Source organism: Camarhynchus parvulus, chromosome Z (assembly GCF_901933205.1).
Source record: "Camarhynchus parvulus chromosome Z, STF_HiC, whole genome shotgun sequence".
In the NCBI taxonomy this organism is placed as follows: domain Eukaryota; kingdom Metazoa; phylum Chordata; class Aves; order Passeriformes; family Thraupidae; genus Camarhynchus; species Camarhynchus parvulus.
The window spans coordinates 61,306,698-61,328,507 of NC_044601.1; the positions used below are offsets into that span (position 1 = coordinate 61,306,698).

The 21,810-nt window shown below is 53.8% G+C and overlaps 2 protein-coding genes across 2 annotated transcripts; both read left to right on the forward strand.

The window, feature by feature from the left end:
* Positions 1-85: 85 nt before the first annotated feature.
* STOML2 (stomatin like 2) lies at positions 86-7,383 on the forward strand. Its single transcript, XM_030968574.1, has 10 exons — positions 86-146; positions 1,815-1,967; positions 2,242-2,341; positions 3,327-3,385; positions 3,639-3,740; positions 4,348-4,482; positions 5,556-5,700; positions 6,014-6,093; positions 6,304-6,432; positions 7,114-7,383. The coding sequence occupies exons 1-10, from the start codon at positions 96-98 to the stop codon at positions 7,243-7,245; spliced, it is 1,086 nt and encodes a 361-aa protein (XP_030824434.1). The 5' UTR covers positions 86-95; the 3' UTR covers positions 7,246-7,383.
* Positions 7,384-8,021: 638 nt separating this feature from the next.
* On the forward strand, positions 8,022-21,305 carry PIGO (phosphatidylinositol glycan anchor biosynthesis class O). The gene is made up of 11 exons (XM_030968828.1): positions 8,022-8,063; positions 8,588-9,081; positions 11,015-11,158; positions 12,252-12,375; positions 13,403-13,562; positions 14,722-14,895; positions 16,681-18,250; positions 18,766-18,969; positions 19,241-19,434; positions 20,197-20,267; positions 20,847-21,305. Exons 2-11 carry the CDS (start codon positions 8,589-8,591, stop codon positions 20,965-20,967), a joined length of 3,255 nt encoding a protein of 1,084 aa, XP_030824688.1. The 5' UTR covers positions 8,022-8,063; position 8,588; the 3' UTR covers positions 20,968-21,305.
* Positions 21,306-21,810: the final 505 nt, after the last annotated feature.

Genomic DNA, 21,810 nt, shown 5'->3' on the forward strand with positions numbered 1-21,810 from the left:
GACCGATCCGGGCGGCGCAGCCGGAAGCGGCGCGGCGCAGGGGCCTTCCGGGAGGGCGGGAGCGGCGGCGCCGAGCGGGGCGGGCGGAGGGGGCGATGCTGTCGCGGGCGGGGATCCGGGCCCGGCCCGGCCTCGGGCTGCTGCAGGTGCGGGGAACGAGGGCGGGTGGGGAGGGAACGAAGAGAACTCCTTGTTCGGGGGGTGCCCACGTGGGGGAAGGTCCGGGTAGCGGATGCTGGAGGGGCCGGGAGAAGGGATCGGGACTGGGGGCACCGGGAGGAGGGGAATGGTGTTGGGGGGGAACTGGGCGGGGATGGGGTAAAGCGGTGAGGGGGGACGCAGAGGACGGACGGGCACGGGGGTTCGGAGGTGGGGTTTAGTGGCGTGCTGGTTACGCGGGTGCGAGAAAGAGGTGAGGGGGAGTTGTGCAGGGATTGGGGGTACGGGGTCACAGGGGGCTGTGGGCAAATGCGCATCGAGGGATTGAGGAGATAGCGGCGGTCTGTAGTGTTGGGGCTCCGGGAAGGTGCTGGGGTGGTGGTGAGGAACTGGGCAGGAATAGGGCTGTGTGGGCACGGAGGGGTGAAAAAAACAAACGGGTACGAGGGGCTGAGAGAGAGTCGAGGGGAGCTCTCGGTGTTTGGGGTGAAGGGCTGGCGGTGTGGGGGCTCGGTGGGGGAGAGCTGTGCAGGGGCGGGGGTAGGGGTGCGGTGCGGTGGACAGACGCGTTTGGGATTGAGCAGGGGCAGCGGGGGGACTGGGGAGAGCCGGGCAGGGATAGAGGTGAAAGGCGGGGAGGTGATGGAGAGAACAGTCGGGTACAGAGGGGCTGAAGAGGGTGGTCAGTGGGGGTGTGTTTGGGGCTAGGAAGAGCTGGGCTATGGGCAGGGGGATGCACAGGGATAGGGAGTAAGGAGGGAGAGGAGTGTGGTGCAGAGGACAAATGAGTGAGGAGGTGACTCAGGAGAGGGCGTTCAGTGGGGTGATGGTGTTGGGGGTTTGGGGGACATTGTGCATGATGAGGAGCTGGGCAGAGAAGGAAGTGTGAGGAAGAAGGGTTTAGAAGACAAGTCGGGGTACGAGGGGGACTGAGAGAGAAGGGTCTTTGGGGGGGTGTTGGGAGTCTGCAGAAGGGCTGGGATGGTGGGGGTGAACTGGGCAGGGATTGGGGTACTGTGAGGGCATTGCAGAGGAGGCTGTGGACAAATGGGTATGGGGAGGGCCAGTGAGGGATGGCTGAACATGGGGAGTGGTGAAGTGGGTCTGGGTTGTAGGAGAAGTGTATGTGTGAGGCTGTGGAGGCGTGAGCTGGTTTGGGATGGGGGGAAGTTGAGGGAAGCTGTGTGAGTGAGGGTCCATGGGGAGGAGGGTGAGGGAATGCTCAGACAAAACAGCTCTTTGTGGGAAGCCCTGGAGGCAGCCAGAACTTGGAAGGGACAGCTTGTTGGGAAGGGGTGGCCTGGGACTGAGGTGAGGGAGTGGGCCCGAATGGGTTTTAGGGGCTGAGTGGAGCAGAAGAGACCCACATTTACACACTTTCATTGGCCTTATGGTTGGAGGGAGGCTTTATTCCCCACTCCAGGGTGGATGAGAGAGGAGTGGAGACACGCAGAAAGCTCTGGCATGGGAGTGAGCCCTCCTGCACCAGTGGAGAAGACTGTCCCTGGCACCCAGGCCTCATCCCTGTGGGCTTGTTAGGGGCATTGTTTCCTGCCCTGGTCTCCTGGTCAGAGCCCAGAGGGGCTATCAGGTGTGGAGCTGCGCTCTGGGGTGCCAGCTGCTGGGCTCAGCCCTGCTCCATGTCCTTCCCCCAGCACTCCCAGCAGCTGAAGCGTGCGGCACGGCTGGCCCCAGCTCCGTGCCGCTGGAACTCCGGGCTGCCCATGAACATCGGGGTGCTCTTTGTGCCGCAGCAGGAGGCCTGGGTGGTGGAGAGGATGGGCAAGTTCCACCGAATCCTCGAGCCTGTAAGGAGCAGCTTTTCTCCCCTTCTGGATTCAGCAGGTTCCTAAAGCTGTAGCGAGGCGCGTCCTTTGCACAAGGATCCAAGAGGGGTGGTGGGCTCAGTTTCCCAGGCTGAAATCCTTTTGGCTGCCTGTGGACTAATTTTCCTTGGTGGGGTGTTAAAAGCACTGAGTAACTGAAATTCCTTATGTGTAAAATGTGTTTGCAGTGTGTGGCATGGGCTTTGTTTGCATGACTCTCTAGTGTATCAGCCATCTAATCCCACCCTTTTCCCAGGGCTTGAATTTCCTCATCCCCCTCCTGGATCGGATTCGCTATGTCCAGAGTCTCAAAGAAATCGTCATTAATGTCCCAGAGCAGTCAGCTGTCACACTGGGTGAGGAACAGCTTCTGTGTCCTGCCCCTTTCCTTCTGCTGCATCTGGAGTGAGCAAGGGACAATGTGAGCATGAGTGGAATTGTCCCAAGCTCCTCCGCTCAGCCTTGTCCCTTGGTATCCAGGCTTGGCCATAAAATCACAAGATCACTGAATGATTTGAGTTAGAAAGAGCCTTAAAGTTTGTCTTGTTCCAGCCCCCATACCATGGACAGGGGACGCATTCCACTCGGCTGCGCTGCTCAAAGCCCTGCCCAGCCTGGCCTTGAACACTTCCAGGGATGGGGCATCCACAGCTTCTGTGGGCAGCTTACTTCAGTGCATCACCACCCTCACAATAAAGAACTTTGTCCTAACATCTAATCTAAGCCTGTCCTTCATCGGCTTAAGACCATTCCCCCTTGTCCCATTCCTCCATATCCATTTGAAAAGGCCCTCTCCAGCTTTCTTTAGGTACTGGAAGCCTGTTGCTGTGAGTGGGGCATCCCAGGAGGTTCCATCTACTCTCTCTGGGCTGCAGCTGCCCCTTCTTGCTGAGTTGAATGCACCTCCCCAGAAATAAATTTTTCAGGTGTTTTCCTGTATTGAACCACAAAAGAAAGTTTTGTTTCTGTTAAACGCATTTTAGAACAGATTAATGGATGTGATGTTAATGGACAGCTCTGTTATATTTCCAGTTTTAAGTGGTTTGTTTTGGTTTTTCCTCCTTAAATCTTTATTTACAAGAGCTACAGCATGAAATGCTTCTGTTGGGGAAATCAAGACCTGTTGTGTATTAAAACATCGCAGTGTTGTCCAGGGAACCTAAGGTCCTTTTTACAAAGCCTTTAGATAAGAAGATCTATTTCAGCCACTCCTCTTCTGTGCCATGCAGCTATGTCAGGGTGAAGAAGGATGAGCCTGCCCAGCTGTGCTGTGGAAGAGGGGGTTTCTGTGTTTTGTTTGTGCTGCTTCAGTGAACAGGTTCTGTTGTTCTCTCCTGACAGATAACGTCACCCTGCAGATCGATGGTGTGCTCTACTTGCGGGTTATGGATCCCTACAAGGTACCATCCCTGCCCCTTGGGCACCTTTCTTTTGGCTCTGCCCACTCCCTGCTTCCCAATATGTGTGCTCCAGCCTCTGTGTCCTGCCTGGCAGGTGGGCTGGGCACTCTGACTCTTCCCAAGGCTCCAGACTCCATGTTTTCAGCAGGGGTGTCTGGCAGATTTCTCGATTTAGCGCTGTTTGTCTCTCCTGTCTTGTTCAGGGTCCCTCTTGGCATCCCTATCCACTCTGTTTTCTGCTTCTGCTCTTCAGGCCAGCTATGGGGTGGAAGATCCTGAGTACGCAGTGACCCAGCTGGCCCAGACTACCATGAGATCTGAACTTGGCAAGCTTTCCCTTGACAGAGTCTTCCGGGTGAGCTGGGGAGACAGTCTCCCAAAATCCCAGGACAGCCTGCATGGCCGGGCTGATGTGCTTAACAGCAAGATGCCCTTTGCTTAGAGAGCTTATGGCTTCTGTTTCAGTTGACCTATTGGTGAATCCTTGGAGATGGGTCTTCTTTCAGTTGTTTTTTTAACAGGAGCTATTTTTTGCCCTGCCCTGGGTTATTTGGGGGGGATGATGGGTGGTATGTGTCCAGACCCAGCTGGTCCAGCTGCCTTTCTTGAGTCAGTGCTTCTTTACTCAGCCCCAGTGATGAATATCGCTGACCTGTGTCATGAGGTACTGTAATCCTTGAACTGCATTTGCTGGGAAGAAACTGGAGTTGGTGGCATTCTCTTGTATCCAGATGTACACCAGATGTTGTATCCCAGCAGCTTCAGTGTGGGGCACTGCTTTCCCTAGGGATGTTGACCCCTTCCACAGCTGCAGGAAGCACCTAACCCTTCCCAAAACCTGTGGAGATGTTTTTTTCCTGGCAAACCTTGGTCTCTGAGAGAGGTGTCTGTTTCCCTCCTGACACCTCTCTCATGCTAAGCCCCTCTTCTCTGCTCTCTGCCATTTCTTTTGTGCCATCCAGGAGCGGGAGTCCCTCAATGCCAGCATTGTGGATGCCATCAACCAGGCTTCAGACTGCTGGGGCATCCGGTGTCTGCGCTACGAGATCAAGGACATCCACGTGCCCCCACGTGTGAAGGAATCCATGCAGATGCAGGTGAGGCTGTCTGGGAGGGAGGTCTGGAACAAGAGGGAAGCCTCCTCTTCCATGTTGCATTACAAAATCACAGAATCAGTAATCTTGGAAAAGACTTCAGATCATCAAGTCCAACCTATGACCAAACACTACCTTGTCAACCAGACCATGGCACTTCTCTGGTAGCCCATTCCAATGTCTAATCACCCTTTCTGTGAAGAAATTCTTCCTAATGTCCAACCTAAACCTCCCCTCATGTTGCTTGAGAGTGTGTCCTCTCATCCTGTTGCTGACTATGTGGAAGAAGAGGCCAACCCCTGTGTGACTGCAGCCTCCTTCCAGGTAGTTGTAGAGAGTGATAAGGTCTCCTCTCAGTACCTTGTCTCCTCTTGTCCAGACTCAACAACCCCAGCTCTCTCAATGGCTCCTCATCAGACTTTTGCTCCAAATCTTTCCCAGCTCCACTGCTCTTCTCTGGATGCTCCAGCACCTCAGTGTCCCTCTTGAGGTGCCCAGAACTGGACACAGGACTCAAAGTGTGGCCTCACCAGTGCTGAGCACAAGGGCATAATCACATCTCCAGTCCTGCTGGCCACACTATTGCTGATATGGGCCATGGTTCATTATTGCTACCTGTCCAGAGCTGGCAGCACCCAGCCCTTACGTCAGGAGGGCACTTTGGCTGCAGACATACAGCTACTGAATAACTCCTGTCATAATTTTTGTAGTGGTGGCCCCTGCCTGCAACACACAAGCCCTGCCAGGTTCTTTTAAAATCCCTGCTGGGCTCTGTGGGGAAGCAAATCTCCGAGCTGAAGTTCTCCCCTTGAGAAAAGCTGGACACCAGATATTTGGACTGGAAGAGGAGGAGAGGGAAGCAACTGTCCACTTAGGTGGGAATGGGGCTGGGAAGGGCTGTGTGGCGTGAGGAGCAGAACCAGCCCTCGCCGAGACCACACAGTGTTCTGTAGCTGTATTTTCATGCTTTGCTAAGCCATGCTTCCCCCAGCAGAGCAAAGGAGCATGTCCTTGCCCCAGAGAGGGCATTTCCCCAGCACAGCCATGACAGGCTGGTGTCTGACCTGTGTTCCCAGGTGGAGGCAGAACGACGGAAGCGAGCAACAGTGCTGGAGTCAGAGGGGACAAGGGAGTCAGCTATCAATGTGGCTGAAGGCCAGAAGCAGGCCCAGATCTTGGCATCAGAAGCTGAGAAGGCTGAACAAATCAACAAAGCTGCTGGTACTGCCTGGGGCTAAAACATGGGGTTCTGTAGCACTCTGGACTGAGGGGTGGTGCTACAGGGGAGAGACTGCGTTACTGTGAGCCAGGCTTCCTCAGCCACTCTGATCCTTCCCTGCTGGGGCCTCAAGCTGAGCTCCAGTTGATGTTGCTGCCCTGGCAGCAGGAGGTTTGTCATAGTGTTGCTGTTGAGGAAGACACAACCATGCATGCATTGAAATTGTCTTGATTAACTGCTTGGAATGGTCAGGATTCAGTCCTTGCAAGTGCTTTCTCGTGACTCTGATGTGCACCCTGCTGTGGTTCATTGCAGGAGAAGCCAACGCCATGCTGGTCAAGGCCAGAGCCAAGGCAGAGGCAATTCAGCTCCTAGCAGCTGCTCTGGCACAGCAGGTGAGTGATGGCTACCTGGAGTAGCCACTGCTTTGGTGCTGGCACTGGGGAGGTCAAACTGCGGGCAGGGTGGCACCTGGCTTTCTCCTGGACACTCCCTGGCACCTTCGGCAGCAGCAGGGAGTGAGGGGCTTTGCTGGACTGGGGTGGGCTGGGGACACAGGCAAGGATGAGCTGTTGGTGGCACGTGACTTCTCCCTGTGTCCCCAGCACGGCAATGCTGCTGCCTCCCTGTCTGTGGCGGAGCAGTACGTGAACGCTTTCTCCAAGATTGCCAAAGACTCCAATACTGTTCTGCTGCCTGCCAACACCGGCGATGTCACCAACATGGTCGCACAGGTCAGTGCAGCCCACGTGTCTTGGGCTGCGTCCAGATCCCGAGGGCAGCGGGGGGGGAGGGGATTCTGCCCCTCTGCTCTGCTCTGCTGAGACCCACCTGGAGCACTGCATGCAGCCCTGGGCTCCCAGCACAGGAGGGACAGGGACCTGCTGGGGTCAGCCCAGAGGAGGCACCAAGATGATCAGAGGGATGGAGCACCTCTGCTGTGAGGAAAGGCTGATGGAATTTGGATTGCTCAGCCTGGGGAAGAGAAGGCTCCAGAGAGACTTTGTAGCACTTTCCAGTACCTAGAAGGGGCTTACAAGGAAGATGGAGAGATGCTTTACAAGGGCATGTAATGATTGGATGAGGAGAAATGGCTTTAAGCTGAATTAGTAGGTTGGGCTTAGATTTTAGAAAGAAATTCTTCCCTGTGAGGGTGGTGAGGCCCTGGCGCAGGTTGCCCAGAGAAGCTGTGGATATCTTATTCTCGGAAGTGTTCAAGGTCGGGTAGAATGGGCTCTGAACAACCTGCTCCAGTGTGGGGTGTAGAGGGGTGTGAAAAAGGATCTTTAAGGCCCCTTCCAGCCCAAGCTGTTCTCACGCAAGTGAGTCTTGCTCCAGGGAGGTGAAGAGGGCACCATGCTGAGGCCTGGTCCTCTCTTTTCCTTCCCTCCCTATGACTGTGTCATTCCCTCCAGGCCCTGGGGATCTACACCACACTGACCAAGCCACAAGCTGTGAAGACCCAAGATGAGATGCCTCCAGCCCACGAGGACTCCCACTCTTCTGCCACGGAGGTGCTGAAGGCAGAACAGGGCAGCTCCAGCTAACAGGGCTGGAAGGATCTCATACCCTCTCCCGAGGCCTGCCAGCAGTCCTGTTCTGCTGCAGGCAGTCGCTCTTGTTCCCTTAGTCCCTATTTTGTATTGGATTTAAATCATGTAATAAATGGTAACAGTGCTGCAGCACGTTCCCTTTTGCTTGGGTGTCTGACCCCAGCATTTGATGCCAAAGGGGGATCATCCTTCCTCAGCAGGTTCCTGCTGGGATCTCCCATGGACATGCAGTGACATACAAGAGTGAAAAATTAGATATTACGAAAAGACTCTTCCTGTGAGGGTGCTGAGGCACTGGCACAGGTTGTTCTGGGGAGTTGTGGATGAGGCTCTGAGCAGCCTGGTCATGTTGAGGGTGTCCCTGCTCACAGCAAGGGGTTGGAACTAGATGATCTTCAAGGCACCTTTCCAACCCAAACCACTTCACGCTTCTGTGAATTTGAGGACCTCACTCTTACAAAGGATTCACCTCTCAGTGCATCACCTCTCTGGGAGAGTGAGCTGCTCTCATCATCCCCTCCTCTGTCAGCTCCCAGAAGCTGCCCTACAGTGCGTGACTGTGCGTTCTCCACAGCGAGCTCCTCACAGCGCTCAGCACAGGGCGGGGAGCTCCTCTGTCGATTAATTAATTACTTGATTAATTAAAACAGCACTTTGCCGTTATGAGTGCGCCTCGGGCTGCGGGGAGGCGCGCTGGGACCTCCTGTCCGCCAGGGGGCGCTGCCGCCCTGCGCCTCTCCCCGCCGTGCAGCTCTAGCGCGGTCGGCGCCACACGCGGCGCTTCCGGGAGCGACGGGCGCCGGGAGCCGCAGGTGGGACGGGACGGGAGCGGCGTCCGGGGGCTCGAAAAGGGGCTGTGAGGGGCTGGGGGCCGGGAGGGGAGCCTGGGGAGCGGGGGGACACAAGGATGGCGTGGGTGTGAGGTGGCGGACCGGGAATCAGGGGTGCAGGGGAGGGGCTGGGGGTGTGTGAAGGGGAATGGGGGTGTGTGAAGGGGAATGAGGGGTCGGGAAGGGGATGGGGATACCGGGGAAGGGCAGGGGGTGCCGAGAGGGCGCTGGGCAGTCGGGAGGGAGCAGGACTCGGCTCGCGTTCAGGAGGGGATACAAGGAAGCGCGTGGGGCAGTTCCCGGACACGGAGTGGGACCAAGTAAAGTCAAGGCAGGCTGATGGGAATTACTGCGGGACGGGCGGGTGTGGGAGGTGCTGGGCCAGGGATGGGTGCTGGTAGGGAGGGAGTGGTGGTGCTGGGCCAGGGATGGGTGCTGGTAGGGAGAGGGTGGTGCCTGCCCAGGTAGAGCCGCTGGGGACTGAGCCTGCCTGTCCTTCCCTCTAGGATGCAGCGGTGGCCAGTGGTGCTTTTCCTGGCCTGGGTTTGCTTTCTCTTTTTTGCTGGTATCGGGCTCTTCATGAGCGGCTTCCTGCTCACCCGGATCGAGCTTGCTAGCAGCAGTTCCTGCTCAGACCCACTGGTGCCTCCACTTTGGGAGAGGCAGAGCCTCCCGCCAGGCTCCTGCTGGGCTCCCCAACGCTTTTCCAAGGCCGTGCTCGTCATCATCGACGCCCTCCATTTTGAGTTTGCCCGCTTTGACCCCGCCAAGGCCAGCCCGCTGCCCTACGAGAACAAGCTGGGTGTGCTGCACCAGCTGGCCACCTCCCAGCCCCGCCATGCCCGGCTCTACCGCTTCCGAGCCGACCCCCCCACAGCCACCATGCAGCGCATCAAGGGCCTCACCACCGGCTCCCTGCCCACCTTCATCGACGTGGGCAGCAACTTTGCCTCCTATGCCATCCAGGAGGACAACCTGCTGGCACAGCTGGTGCAGAATGGTGAGTTCCTGGCCTTTAGCTCAGGCAGGGAAGTTTCAGGCTGGATATAAAAGCGTTTTTTTATCACAGGCATAGGAATAGGTTGCCCAGGGAGATTGTGGAGTCACCATCCCTGGAGGTGCTTAAGAGTCTTTCCTATCTTGTTCTGGATGGTGTAGTTTAGGGTTTATAGTGGTGGGTGGATGATTGGATTGGATGGTCTTGAAAGTCTCTTTCAACCTTGATGATACTGTGACTGGGGCTGTTCAGCCTGGAGAAGAGAAGGTTGTATTGCAGCCTCATAGCAGCCTTCCAGTACCTGAAGGGGGCTACAGAGAAGCTGGAAATGAATTCTTTGTCAGGAACTGTAGTGACAGAATGCAGAACAGTGGGTACAAATTGACAGAGAAGTTTAAGTTAGATATTAAGAAGAAATTCTTTACTGTGAGGGTGGTGAGGCACTGGAACAGGATTCCCAGGAAGGTTGTGGATGGCCCATCCCTGGCAGTGTTCAAGGCCACGCTGAATAAAGCCTTGAACAGCCTGATCTAGTGGGAAGTGTCCCTGCCCATGGGAGGGGGCTTGGAATTGGATGATCTTTAAGGCTCCTTCCAACCTCTTAACATTCTATGATTCTGTGACCCTGTGTGGGCAGGCTAGCAGCCCACTGGGACAGGGCACATGCAAACCTCTGCTCGGTTTAACCTGTATTCCAAACCTTGATTAGTTTCTCCCTGGGAAGGGCATTCCTTACAACAGATCCCCCCTGTGAGCTGATTCTTTCTCCCTGCTTCATGAGAGTTACCTAAGGCAGGGTTGTCACGCAGGCAGGGCATCACCAGCCTGCTTTGGGAGTGAGAAGGAGCTGTGACTGTGACTTCATCTTCATCATCTTCAAAGATGACGAGAAAGCAGGTGAAAGTGGCTGCACTGGTGGTTTTTGTCCCAAGGTCACCCCCAGGAATGCCTGTAGGATTGCCAAGGTTGTGTTGTGTGAGGCACGTGACAGGGGAGGAGCCAGGTGTGCCAGGTGGTGCCAGGTGTGCTATGGGGGTGTCCCTCAGGTGGCCAGCCTGCCTGGACAGCTGCCTGCAACTGTGAGGCAGCAACCTCATCCCATTTTCATTGTGGTTTGGTGCTGCTGGGGGTGCTTAGTGCAGCTGTAAAGGGCTTGTTATGGTGGGATAATGGAGTAGAGGGGAGAGGACAGGCCACAGTGGTTTGTTACCCAGAGAGACCTCCTCCCAAGGCTCAGAGTGGGCTAAGGCAGTGTGATTTTGTGTGAGCAGGGTGGGCAAATGCAGTGAATCATCTGAGGCTAAATGATGATCAGAGTATATCCTGTGGCAGAGTAGCAGTCTCAGAGAAAAAGGTTCCTTGCTCCCAGACTCAAGAGGCTCTGTGGAAACACAGCTGGCTGATGGCAGGCAGGGCAAGGAGAGCAGGGGCAGAAGGAAGCATCAGTGCTTTTGCCTTCTCTTTTCCATGTCTGGAACACCATCACCATTGTGTTTAAAAGCCAGAGCTCAGGACTCACATCTTCTACTCCATCACCTGCTGCCTTGCATTTTGCAGTGGGGTCACAGGCCTCGGGGGAGGCTTTGCCTGCTTCAGGCTGCACCGCCTGCACCCACCTGTGTTGTGGTGGCCCAGGAGTCTTCCTGCTGGGGAGATGTGTCAGGTCAGCAATAAGTTCTGAGGTTATGCAGTGGCTTTGGTGTGGGGGGCACTCATGAGCTTACAGATAGTCATGGGCTGGTCCCTCCCTCTCTTCAAAGTAATTTACAGACAGATGGTCTTTTTTTTAGTGAAAATTTTAGTTTTGAGTGTGGGTTGGAGAGGAGCCATTGCTCCAGATGTTGACCTGGGTCTGCTCAGGCTCTTTGTATTGTTGTGGTAACAGCACAACCCAGGAGGACTCCATCTCTCACTGGTTCCTTTCTCTCTGGCTCAGGAAGGAGAGTGGTCTTCATGGGTGATGACACGTGGGAAGGACTCTTCCCAAAGAAGTTCTTCCGTTCCTATTTCTTCCCTTCTTTTAACGTGAAGGATCTTCACACTGTGGATGACGGGATCCTGCAGCATCTCTATCCAACTGGTAAGCTCTTTCACCCAGGACATGGATAAACCTTGTCCTGATGTGTAGTCCTACTGCAAATTCGAGGCAGGGCTGGAGGATGTTTCCTGTTAAAAAGTAGCACTGGGCAGTTACACACTGCTGCCCTAGGATTACAGTGCTCTAGCTGGATTTCCACAGATTAGCCAGTTCTTGGAGCCCACAGACCATTTCTGTAGATACCTTTCCTCTGTCTGGGACAGAATTCAGCTTTTTGGGGTGAGGTTAGACTTCTACATCTGTCTTACAAAATACACTGGCAGGATGGACACAGAGGAGCACCTTAACTTTGACACGTGGCTGCCTAGGCAGGCACACAGTGCTCTGGGGGAAGCACAAGTTTGGAGCCTGAGACACAGCACTGCTCTCAGCAAAGCATTGGTGCTTCCTAGTCATGGGAAGAAGATGAAGCATGAAATAGGTGATTTCCACCTCCCTGAGGTGCTGGGACCAAGGGACATGCTCTTTAATTTTTCTCTGTCTGAATATAAGCAAATCAGGGGTGCAGTGGCCTTTCACAGGTCTTGTGTGAGAGCTACAGGTCATCATTTAACTTCAGATATGTTGGTTTTCATGTGTCAAGGCTCTGAAGCAGAGGGGAGAGGCCAGGATAACTTTCTAACTAGGGACTGTGTTGGTGTGTCATGCCCATGTCCTGAGATGCAGAGGGGCACATTGATGAGTCCAACCTAAAATATCTCCAGGGAAGGATGGGAGTTCTGAGTTCTCCTTTTTCTGAGCATACCTTTGTTTTAGCTCAGTCTGTGGCAATTTGAAGTAAGTTCAAGATTATTTGGGTGATATTATACTGTTCCCCTCCTGAGGGATGGGGAGAAAAAACCAGGGATCCTGGGATGTTTGCAAGGCTTTGAGGTCCTTGTGCCGTTGTACCCAGGAACCTCTGGCCAAGGGTATGCCTGACTTAAAACCTGCAGCCAGTTCCTCAAGAGCTGGCAGTGACAGTGGCAGGAGGGGAAGAAACAGCAATATCCAGAGGCAACCAGGAAATCTTGGCAGGAAGATCCAGGCTCAGAATTCCAGGCTGGTGCATGATAAGTTTGCTTTTGTTCTGCAGTGGACAGCGGTGAATGGGATGTGCTGATTGCTCACTTCCTTGGTGTGGACCACTGTGGGCACAGACACGGACCCGACCACCCTGAGATGGCAAAGAAGCTCACCCAGATGAATGAGATGCTCAGGTGATCAGCGTGGCGCTGAGGGGTTGCTAGCTGGCCTCTTCCTTCAGCCAGGCTCGTGGGATCTTCCCAGGGAATTGACAGATGCAGAGGGCAACAGGGAATGCCTGCTGAGCCTGTTAACATGGAAAACAGCTTCGGCCAGCAGCAGCTGGAACCCCAGCTATGGGCAGTATTGCTTACCTAGATGAGTGTTGAGAGGTTTGGTTTCATACATAAGGCTGCCCTCAGGTCTTGCTTCTCTACCAAACCATGAGATGATAGTGCCTCTGGAGTGTAACTGAGCCTCTCTCTTCCCGTCTTTAACATGGAAATTGTCCCACTGAGGTCTGGCTAATGTATGAGAAGCAGGTGGAGGACCCTGGCTAGGGAATGAGTGCTGCTGCATTTATCATACAGAACCATGAGCTGCACCTTTGAGACAGAGGGCAGGATGGGATACAGAAATTTCAGTCATGCAGATGTGTCTCAGCCCAAAATGCTGCAGGTTTTGATTCTTACGGCTGCTTTTAAGTTTTGCTGCTAGAAAGAGTTGGGAACTTTGCCTGCTGTATCTGAGAGCTCAGCATATACTGTGTCATACCTACTGCATCCTTCAGGGACTAATCCCTGCTTTTTTCCTTTGAAGTGGGAGATGTCACACATAATACGATACATGACCCAAATAGAAGCAGCCTAAAATTTCATTTTTGTCAGGAGCCTTTCTTCTGAATTGCATTTTGTTATGATCCCTGACAGCACTGTTTGCTGGGGATCCAAGCAAGATCAGTCCACTCTGTTTTAGAGCTCTGAATTTTCAGTTTGGCATTAAAAGAATGATTTAAAACACCCTGGACCCTGGCTTGTTACAGTTCTGCGTCAGCATTTAGGTTTTTTTGCTCATATCTCTTTTGCTCATATCATTTTGCTCATACCTCTTTGTGAGTTTTACCTCTGTGGTGAGACAGGCTTGCTGGAGAGATATCCTCTTCACCTAGGCTAGTGGGGCCCTTGCCCAGGGAGGAGTTGACCTTCCTTATCTCGATGGCAGGTCCTTGGTGGATCACCTGGGGAATGACACTCTTCTTCTGGTGGCTGGGGACCACGGCATGACAGAAACTGGAGACCATGGTGGTGACAGCGAGAAGGAAGTCAACGCAGCACTGTTTGTGTACAGCAGGACACCCCTGTTTGGCAGTGGCCCTCCAGAGGTGAGGAGCTGACTTTTAGCTATTCCTGCCCCAGTTGGTGTCTGAAAACTGCATCCTGGGATTACAGAGATTAACAGTTTGACTGGGATTTTTTAGACTGAGAGGGATGAGGAGTCTGTCATAGGATCGTGGGATAAGCTGAGTTGGAAGGGACACATCAGGATCATCAAGTCTAACTCCTGGCCATGCAGAGGACACCCCCAGGGGTCATGCCATCTTCCTAAGAGCATTGTGCAAAGACATCCTGAACTCTGTTGGGCTTGGTGCTGTGACCACTTCCCTAGGGAGCCCTTGTTGCAGTGCCCTCCATCCCCTGGGTGAAAAACCTTTTCTTATTATCCAGCCTAAGCCTCTCCTGACACAACTTCAGGCCATTCCCTCAGATTCTGTCACTAGTTACCACAGATAAGAGATCTGACCCTCTTCTTCTCCTTGTTACGATGTTGAAGACTGCCAGGAGGTCTCCCCCCAGTCTCCTCTTCTCCTGGTTGAACAAACCAAATTACTTCAGCCACTCCTCACATGGCTTCCCCTCCAGACTGTTCATCAGCTCCTGGCTGTCATTTGGATGCTTCCTAATAGCTTAACATCTTTCTTATATTCTGGTGTCTAGAACTGCCCCCAGCACTTGAGGTTGTCCCAGCACAGAGCAGAGCCAGACCATCCCCTCCCTTGCCTAGCTGTTGATTGCCTGATGCCCCACAGGACAGGGTTGGCCCTCCTGGCTGCCAGGGCACTGCTGACTGACATTCATCTTTCCATCGACCAGGACCTCCAGGTCTCTTTCCACGGTGCTGTTTTCCAGCCTTTTCACCTTGATTGAGAGGAGTGGGAGGTCTGTCACCTTGTCTCTAGAGGCCAGTGAATGGGCTGACAGCATACAGAGGACTGAAGTGGTGGAATGCATGTTCAGGTCACTACAGCTCAATGGGGTGCTTGTGTAGGGCCAGATGAGCTGTTGGACAGCCAGTGCCTTCTCCATCAACCTGCAGCTCCCAGCAGGCATGCTTCTCACCAGGGGACCCTTGGGGATAGTAGAGCTGTGCCTCTGCCTGGATTCACCTTTGAACAGGGATGTCTTCCCCACTGTCCTCTCAAATGAGTGAAAAGCTGCATTGCTGTGCTCTCTCTGAATTTCTGATTCCTCCCCTGTCTCCAGGAGCCTGAAACCATTCCCCAAGTGAACCTGGTGCCCACTGTGGCCCTGCTGCTGGGGGTGCCCATCCCCTACAGCAATATTGGGGAGGTGATGGCCGAGCTGTTCGCTGGGGACAGTGACGCTGTGTCTGCAGCCTTGCAACAGCTCTCAGTCTATCACATCAATGCCAAGCAGGTATGGCCTGTGGTAAGCCTCCCATTGAACTGGAGGGGAGAAGGAATGGGTTTTTAAGCACAAACCTCTTCTTTTCAGTGGAGGTGAGATGGTGACATGCTGTTACCTTCATGGGGAGCTTACTTTGAAGCATTACATCCTTGCAGTGTTTGCTCCAATAAAAGACAGCCCCATTTTCCCTAAAGAGAAATGAGAGCCACATGTTTAGTGCTGTGGTATGGAAAATACTGTCTGGGAAGGTGGAGGGTGGCTGGACCCAGATGGTCAGAAGTGGATTAAGTTATAGGGGATGATGATTCCTCAAGTCTGAAGATGACCAGAGGCGAGTGTTGTGATTGGAGATTTGAAAGTAAAAGTGGAGATTTTGATGCTGAAGGAGAACCAGTGTTCTTCAAAAAAAACCTATTCTAGATTAGTGGAAGAAGGAAAATAGTAATGAAAGACCAAATTAAAAAAAAATAACCATGTAACAGGTAATACTGAAGTAGGATACTGAAGGAGCAATTTACACGAAGCGCAACAAAATACAGAACTCCAGGAGTAGATGGACAAAATTTGATTGAGAGTCTCTACATCAGGTATGAAAGAAGCCTAGGCAGTGGGGCAGGCTAAGTGAGAGCCTCTATGGATATTGTGAGGGCCATCTGTTGTGGCTCTGGTCATGCTACAGAGCCAGCTTTGCCACAGGCATTGCAAGGCACGCATCTCAGCTAAGGGCCAGTCTGCCTTTGGGGGACTCTGGATTGCTGGGACTACAGGAATAATTCCTCCAGTGCCCAACCAGCTCCTTGGAGTGCCGTTGGACACCCCTGCAAGCCAGTGAGGAGCTGGAGACAATGATTAGTGATGGGAAGACAGAAATACTCAGCTCTGTAATTGTAGAACAGCAGAGTGCTCTGACGTTTAAAGATCATACTGTATGTTAGCGTCCGTTAATCACTGAGGATATCAATCATCATTTGTTAGGAATTAGCATTATCAAGTTGTGCCTGTTTAAATCTTTGCACTCATTGGTTGAGGAGGTTTCTGGCTCAATAATGGTGGTGTTGAAGAAGCTGTGGTATTCCAGGGAGGCCTGTGAGAGAGCCAGTGCATGTGTGTGCCATCCATGGGCAGGGCGAGACTGATTCTGACTGTGCTCTGAGGCAAATGGAAGGGGTGTGAAGATACAGGTGCAATTCAGGACTGGAGAGATCTAAGCAGATGGATGTGTGTGCAGGTTCTCTGCCCTGCTAATGCCCCTGTAACTCTTCTTTTATGACTTTGGGATCATAGCTGCCTCTGTTCATGTTGTCTTGAAGTAGAAAGCAAAAAGAATGAGTTTTTGTTAAACTATGTTGCAGTGTATTAATGTGCTATTATTGAAGAAAGGAAAGCAGTTTGGTTTCATCCACTATAAGGTTTTTAATGTGATATTTTTCCTCAGATGAAACTGTAAAACTCAACATAGTTTGCAGATTAACAAGTCTTTAATAGCAATGACTTGGCCTGCTGGAGGACATTTGCCTTATTGCTGCCAAAGACTCCATAAAAGCCCTTATGGGGCTCTGCGCAGCATTAGCAGAGGTGTAGTTGCAGGAGTCATCATGGCTGTCACGAAGGATGCATCTCTTGAGAGGGATGTCAGTTTGGCAGAGAGATTGAGTTTCCTGATGGTGACATCCCTGGGTGGCAGGGTTTGGTAAACTGGGGTTGTTTCCATTATGAAGGGGCAACGTGAAGCAGTGAATCCCATTCCCAGTTTGCCCAGTGTTGCTGTCTGATACTGTGTCTTCTCTCCTGTAGGTGGATCGCTTCCTGCAGTCCTACTCGCTGGTGGCTCAGGACCTGCCAGCAGAGCAGCTCCAGCACCTGCAGGAGCTCTTCTCCAGTGCTGTGGAGGAGCACACGCAGCTCCTGACCCAGGTGCAGGGGACGACAGTGCCTCCGGAGCTCAAGCCGAGGCTTGGAAGCCTCATCGGTCGCTTCCAGCGCTACTTGCGGGAGGCACGGGCTGTGTGCACCCAGTCCTGGGCCCGCTTCCACCCCCTGCGTATGGTGGGGGGCTGCATCCTTATTGCTTCCTCTTGCTTGCTCTGCTACATGGCCTCAGAGCTGGCCACATCCTCGCGGTCTCTCTGTCACAGCTGCCTCCTGTACCCGCTCTTCTTGGGCTCTCTGGGGGCTGGTCTGCTATGGCTGGTCCACGTTTTCACCCAGGAGGGGCTGGATCTGCTCCTGGTGTCGTCATGGGCAGCCGCTGCTTCTCAGCTGGGTTTTTTCTGGCACTGGTGGGGCCAGCATCTCAAGAGAGCCCGTTTGACAGGCAGTCAGCCACCCTTGGCCAGTGGTGGCCTCAGGCAGAGGCTGCAAGCATGGCTGGGACTGGCCTTCCCCATGGGCATTCTGGTGTTCCGCTGTGGAGCTATGTTCTCCGACAGCTTTGTTGTGGCCGAGGCACGGGTGGCCCCGTTCCTGCTGGCCTCGCTGGTGATGTTGCTAGTAGGGAAGCTCCACTGGGATGGTCACCTGACTGTGCCAGAAGGGCCCAAGCAGCAGCTCCTTGGCGTTTCTTCTTACCGGAGAGAGATCTGGTACCTGCTGTGCCTCGTGGCCATGCTCCTGGTCTGCGTGCGCCTCTCCAGTTTCTTCCACCAGTGCCGCGAAGAAATCCCTCAGTGCCGGCCCTCTGTTTTCCTCTCCCCACTTGCCAGCCTGAGAAACACACGGGCCAAGAACCTCTTCTACCTCCTGTGCGTGGCCTTGCTGGCTGGGCTGGTGTATGCAGTGCAGAGCTGGCTGAGGCACTATGGCAACCTGAACAGCTCGGACCCCCTCGTGCTCTTTGTGCGCTGGGGTTTCCCACTGGTGGTCCTTTGCATTGCCTGCTACTGGGCCGTTGCCTCCAGCGCTGATGACTCTCTTGGCAAGCTGCAGGAGCTGGTGCAGGTTGCAGTTGTTGTGTTTCCCAGGGCTGTCTATGGACTAGCATCCATGGGACTGCTACTCCTGCTGTGCAATCCCATGACGGTGTTTGCAAAGGACACACGGGAGTCAGCAGGATCCATTGTCACTCCCTACCTGGGGGTCCCTGGCTCTGAAGTCGACTTCCTCCACGTCATCCCTCAGATCTACAAGAGGATGCAGGAGTCTCAGAAGAGCCGGCTGGAGCGGGGTAGCTGCAGGGCCACTGTTGCAGCGTACGGGCTGGGCAGCGTGTACTCAGCAGCCCTGGTCATAGCCCTCACCCTGCTGGGCTTCCTCTTGATGCTTCTGCACAGCGAGCGGCTGAGCTTTGCCTTCCTGCTCCTCTTCATGGAGGCCTTTGTGCTGCTGCACATCCACACGTGTGCCAGAGGCCTTGCTGGAGATGCTGGTGAGTCTGGGCTCAGTAGAGCAACCACTGGATGTCTTCCCTGGGCTAACCTGTGGTGACCTTGCCTTAATTCCAGTGGGAGAAGCAGGATCTAGTTTACAGTCTTGGGAAGGGGTGGTGCACTGATCCTGAGGATACTCTTAGCTTTTTTAGAACTGCTTAAATCCTCTAGTAGAAGAAAGATGCATGCAGCAGGGATGTGAACATGGGAGTGGGAGGAGTGTCTTGGCTCAGGGAAAGGAGCTCTCTTCTTCCCAGGGTGTGAACAGTCACCTAACCCCACTGGTGCTGACAGAGTGCAGTAGCAAAGCTACTGGCACCAGCAGAGGGAATGCTGGCCCCTTGGTGTATCTGTGGGGGAAGCTAGACTGTTTCCTGTCTCTTAAAAGAGCCAGCATGGAAAGGGAACCTGGGGAAAAAAAGGTCACTGGGCTTTTTTTGACCATGGATCTGTCTTGTTCCTTGATGCTGATATCCCCAACCCCTGCCTTTCTTTTTGTTTTTTATTCTCCCAGAGCTGTTTTCAGTGCCGTGGTATGCAGTGATCTCCTGGCTCCTTGCTGCTTCACAGTTCTTCTATTCCACAGGCCACCAGCCTATCTTCCCAGCCATCCACTGGAATGCAGCCTTTGTTGGCTTCCACCTTGACCACAGCACGAACCTTCTGCCTGCTGTCCTGGTGGGAGCCAACACCTTTGCCTCCCATATCCTCTTTGCAGGTAAATAAATTTCTTTCTGGGCTATGGAGCCTGAGCAGACACAGCTCACTGCAGTGCCTTACCTGGGGCTCTGCAGATTGAGCACAAGGCAGTAGAGGCTCCAGCACCAGCTGAGCAACAGCATCCTCACTGTTCCCCTTGTGGGGCCACAGCAGCCTGGCCTGGGGCTGGGGTATGTGCTTCCTGCACATCCAGGGCAGGATGGCCGAGCCTGGACTGCTCCTCACCTCCTGGGCTCTGATAACTTCATGTGCCTTTGTCCTTGAGGTAGTTGGCTGCCCGCTGCTCCTGCTGTGGCCCTTTGTGTGTGAGGTGTCCACCTCACAGAGGAAGAAGCCCAAGAAGGAGTCCCGGGAGGAGGTGGAGGAGCACATGATGGAAATGAGGCTGCGTGAGTCTCCAGAGGAGTTCTCCACTGCTCTGCTGCGGCTGGGATTGAAGTACCTCTTTGTCCTTGGGGCACAGGTATGGGCAGAGGCAGGGTGGCTGTGTCTAGGAGGAAATTGGTGTGCTGTGATAACTGTGGGGCTCTCTGATGAGAGAAGGGGGTCAGCCAGGACACAGACAGGCCCTGGGGTAGAGTGTCTGGTTGCGGGTGGAAGAGCAGGTCCCTTCTCAGCCATGCCATTTGCTCTGTGCTTTGGGAAGGGCTCCAGGATGGAAGCTGCCATATGGATTAGGATGCTTTTCATACCCATATGCCCAGAGTGGTAATGTCTGCTCAGGATCTGCAGGGTTGTAATCCTACTCCCTGTCTTCCTTAGCATTCCTATCTCACAGCTGCTCTGGTTTTCATATGTGCTGTGATGATTTAGGAAGCTAAACACCAGAAATGTTAATCCTGTGAAAGAATTGAATAGTTTCCTGGGTTTTATCTCTTCAAATCATTCTCCTGTGTTGTCAGACCAGAGACAGTGCAAGGGAAGGGGCAAGCCCTGCAGCAGAGAGCAGCAGTGCCCCTCTCAATGAAGTAGTAGGTCAGGTTAGCCACAGTGTGAACCCTCCCCTGTGCTGCCCCAGCCTGGCCCCGCAAGCTCCTTCATGTACCCCAGGCTGCTTGTGTTTCCTGACTTGAGGACATCATGGAAGGGAGTCCTCTTTAGGATGCTCATTCCTGATTTGTGCCGTGCCAGCCTCTCAGGCATGACCACCTTCAGATATGAACAAAGTGCCCAGGAGGACTCTCCAGAATCACCTGTAACTTATTTTTCATTATCTTCCCCACAGCTTCTGGCCTGTGTTTGTGCAGCTATGATCCTCAGGAGACACCTCATGGTTTGGAAGGTCTTTGCCCCAAAGTAAGTCACAGAAGTTGCTCTGATGCTGGATTAAGACTCATGTCCCTGACACCTTGACTAGAGTTCACGGACAGTAATTTTGGAAGAGACCCTGTGATTGATCTTCTGACTCATTGCCTAGTGCTGGTAGGAATATCCCTAACTAACTCCTGCTTGAAATTCAGAAGCTAGACTTGAGCTAGAGCCTAGAAGTTTCTCTTCATCTGAATTTCCAAGGATATACAGAGCCCACCTGGAAGCTGAGAATGTTGTAGTCAGAGAGTCAAAGGTAAGGGGATACCAGACCAGAAGTGATTAACCCAGAAATGCTGAACTAGCAAGCCTTTGAACTAGTTAGTGTGAAGGGTGGCCTCAGCCCCTGGGGGATTCACAATCCCACCTGAGTCAACAGGTCCTGAGTGGCCTCTAAATCAGACGAGTGCTTGGCTTACAAGTTTCAGGCAGCAACTGCTGGGGCATGAATGTGGGATGCTACCAGCCTCTCTCATTGTCAGGAAAATCAATCAGCTGGAGGGTAGCAGCCTGTCTCTGTAGTCATGCTGGCTGTTGTGTCCTTAACTGCATCTCTTGTGCCTGCAGGTTCCTCTTTGAGTCGCTGGGCTTTGTGGTGAGCAGCATCTGCCTCTTGCTGGGGATCTCCCTGGTGATGCGTGTGGACTGTGCCGTCAGCACCTGGTTCAGCCAGCTCCGGCTGAGGTAGCCCTGGAGGCGTGGGGAGCCCAGGCTGTGCTTGTCTCCTTGCCTCCCTCGGGCTGGCAGGGGTACACGAGCCGCCAGCAAACGAGTGCCTGCCCACAGCAGCCAGGGATTCTGCCCAGCTCCCTGCTGCTGTGCTGAACAAAAGGACTGGAGCCAACTGCTCCTGGCTCATGGGGATGGTGTTTCTCAGCAGGGGAGGTCAGAGCTCTCGCTCTGGGCTTTGCTGGCAGCAGGAGGACTCTGCTGCAGGAACCCAAGAAGCAAGGAGTCCTGAAGTGCTCCTCTGGAGAAACACCAACGGGGGTCTTGCTGGTACTTCCCTGACACCTGCCACGATGTGCAGCTGGTAGGCTTCAGTGGCCAGCAAGGTGTCACCTCGACTGTGCAAAGACTCACGGGATGGAGCCAGCTGAGGAGGGGAGAGGAGGTTGGAAGGGGAGGGAATGTCCCACAACCCCCACTTGTTTTCACGTGCTCAGTTTTCACGCTAGAATCACACTGCATATGGTTCCATGCAGATGGTTCCAGGAGCCTTGGTGGCAGCTACTTCTCTGTAAAGTCAGTCAGTTGCTCTGTAGTGAGGCCTCTCTTGCCCTACACTCAGACCCACTTTCCTGGTTCCCTTCAGCCCTGTGAAGTGCAGTGGGGAGCACTCTGGGCTGCCTTCTACAGCAGGCTTAGCTTGGGCCAGTGGTAGCAGGGACAGCTGTGTGCATGACCAAGAAATTCTCCCCTTCTGTTCTCAACCTGTCAGAGTCCCTGTGGGCTGGGTAGTAGCAGCCAAGGCTCTTGATCTCTTCCTGCCTGTGTGCTCCTGGATGCTGGCTGTTTGCTGTGAACAGTT

Coding starts and splice junctions, on each gene's coding strand:
- STOML2 (XM_030968574.1), top strand. CDS start 96: ATGCTGTCGCGGGCGGGGATCCGGGCCCGGCCCGGCCTCGGGCTGCTG. Junction 2,342..3,326: donor GCAGTCAGCTGTCACACTGG/GTGAGGAACAGC, acceptor CTCTCCTGACAG/ATAACGTCACCCTGCAGATC. Junction 5,701..6,013: donor ACAAATCAACAAAGCTGCTG/GTACTGCCTGGG, acceptor GGTTCATTGCAG/GAGAAGCCAACGCCATGCTG.
- PIGO (XM_030968828.1), top strand. CDS start 8,589: ATGCAGCGGTGGCCAGTGGTGCTTTTCCTGGCCTGGGTTTGCTTTCTC. Junction 9,082..11,014: donor GGCACAGCTGGTGCAGAATG/GTGAGTTCCTGG, acceptor TCTCTGGCTCAG/GAAGGAGAGTGGTCTTCATG. Junction 12,376..13,402: donor CAGATGAATGAGATGCTCAG/GTGATCAGCGTG, acceptor TCTCGATGGCAG/GTCCTTGGTGGATCACCTGG.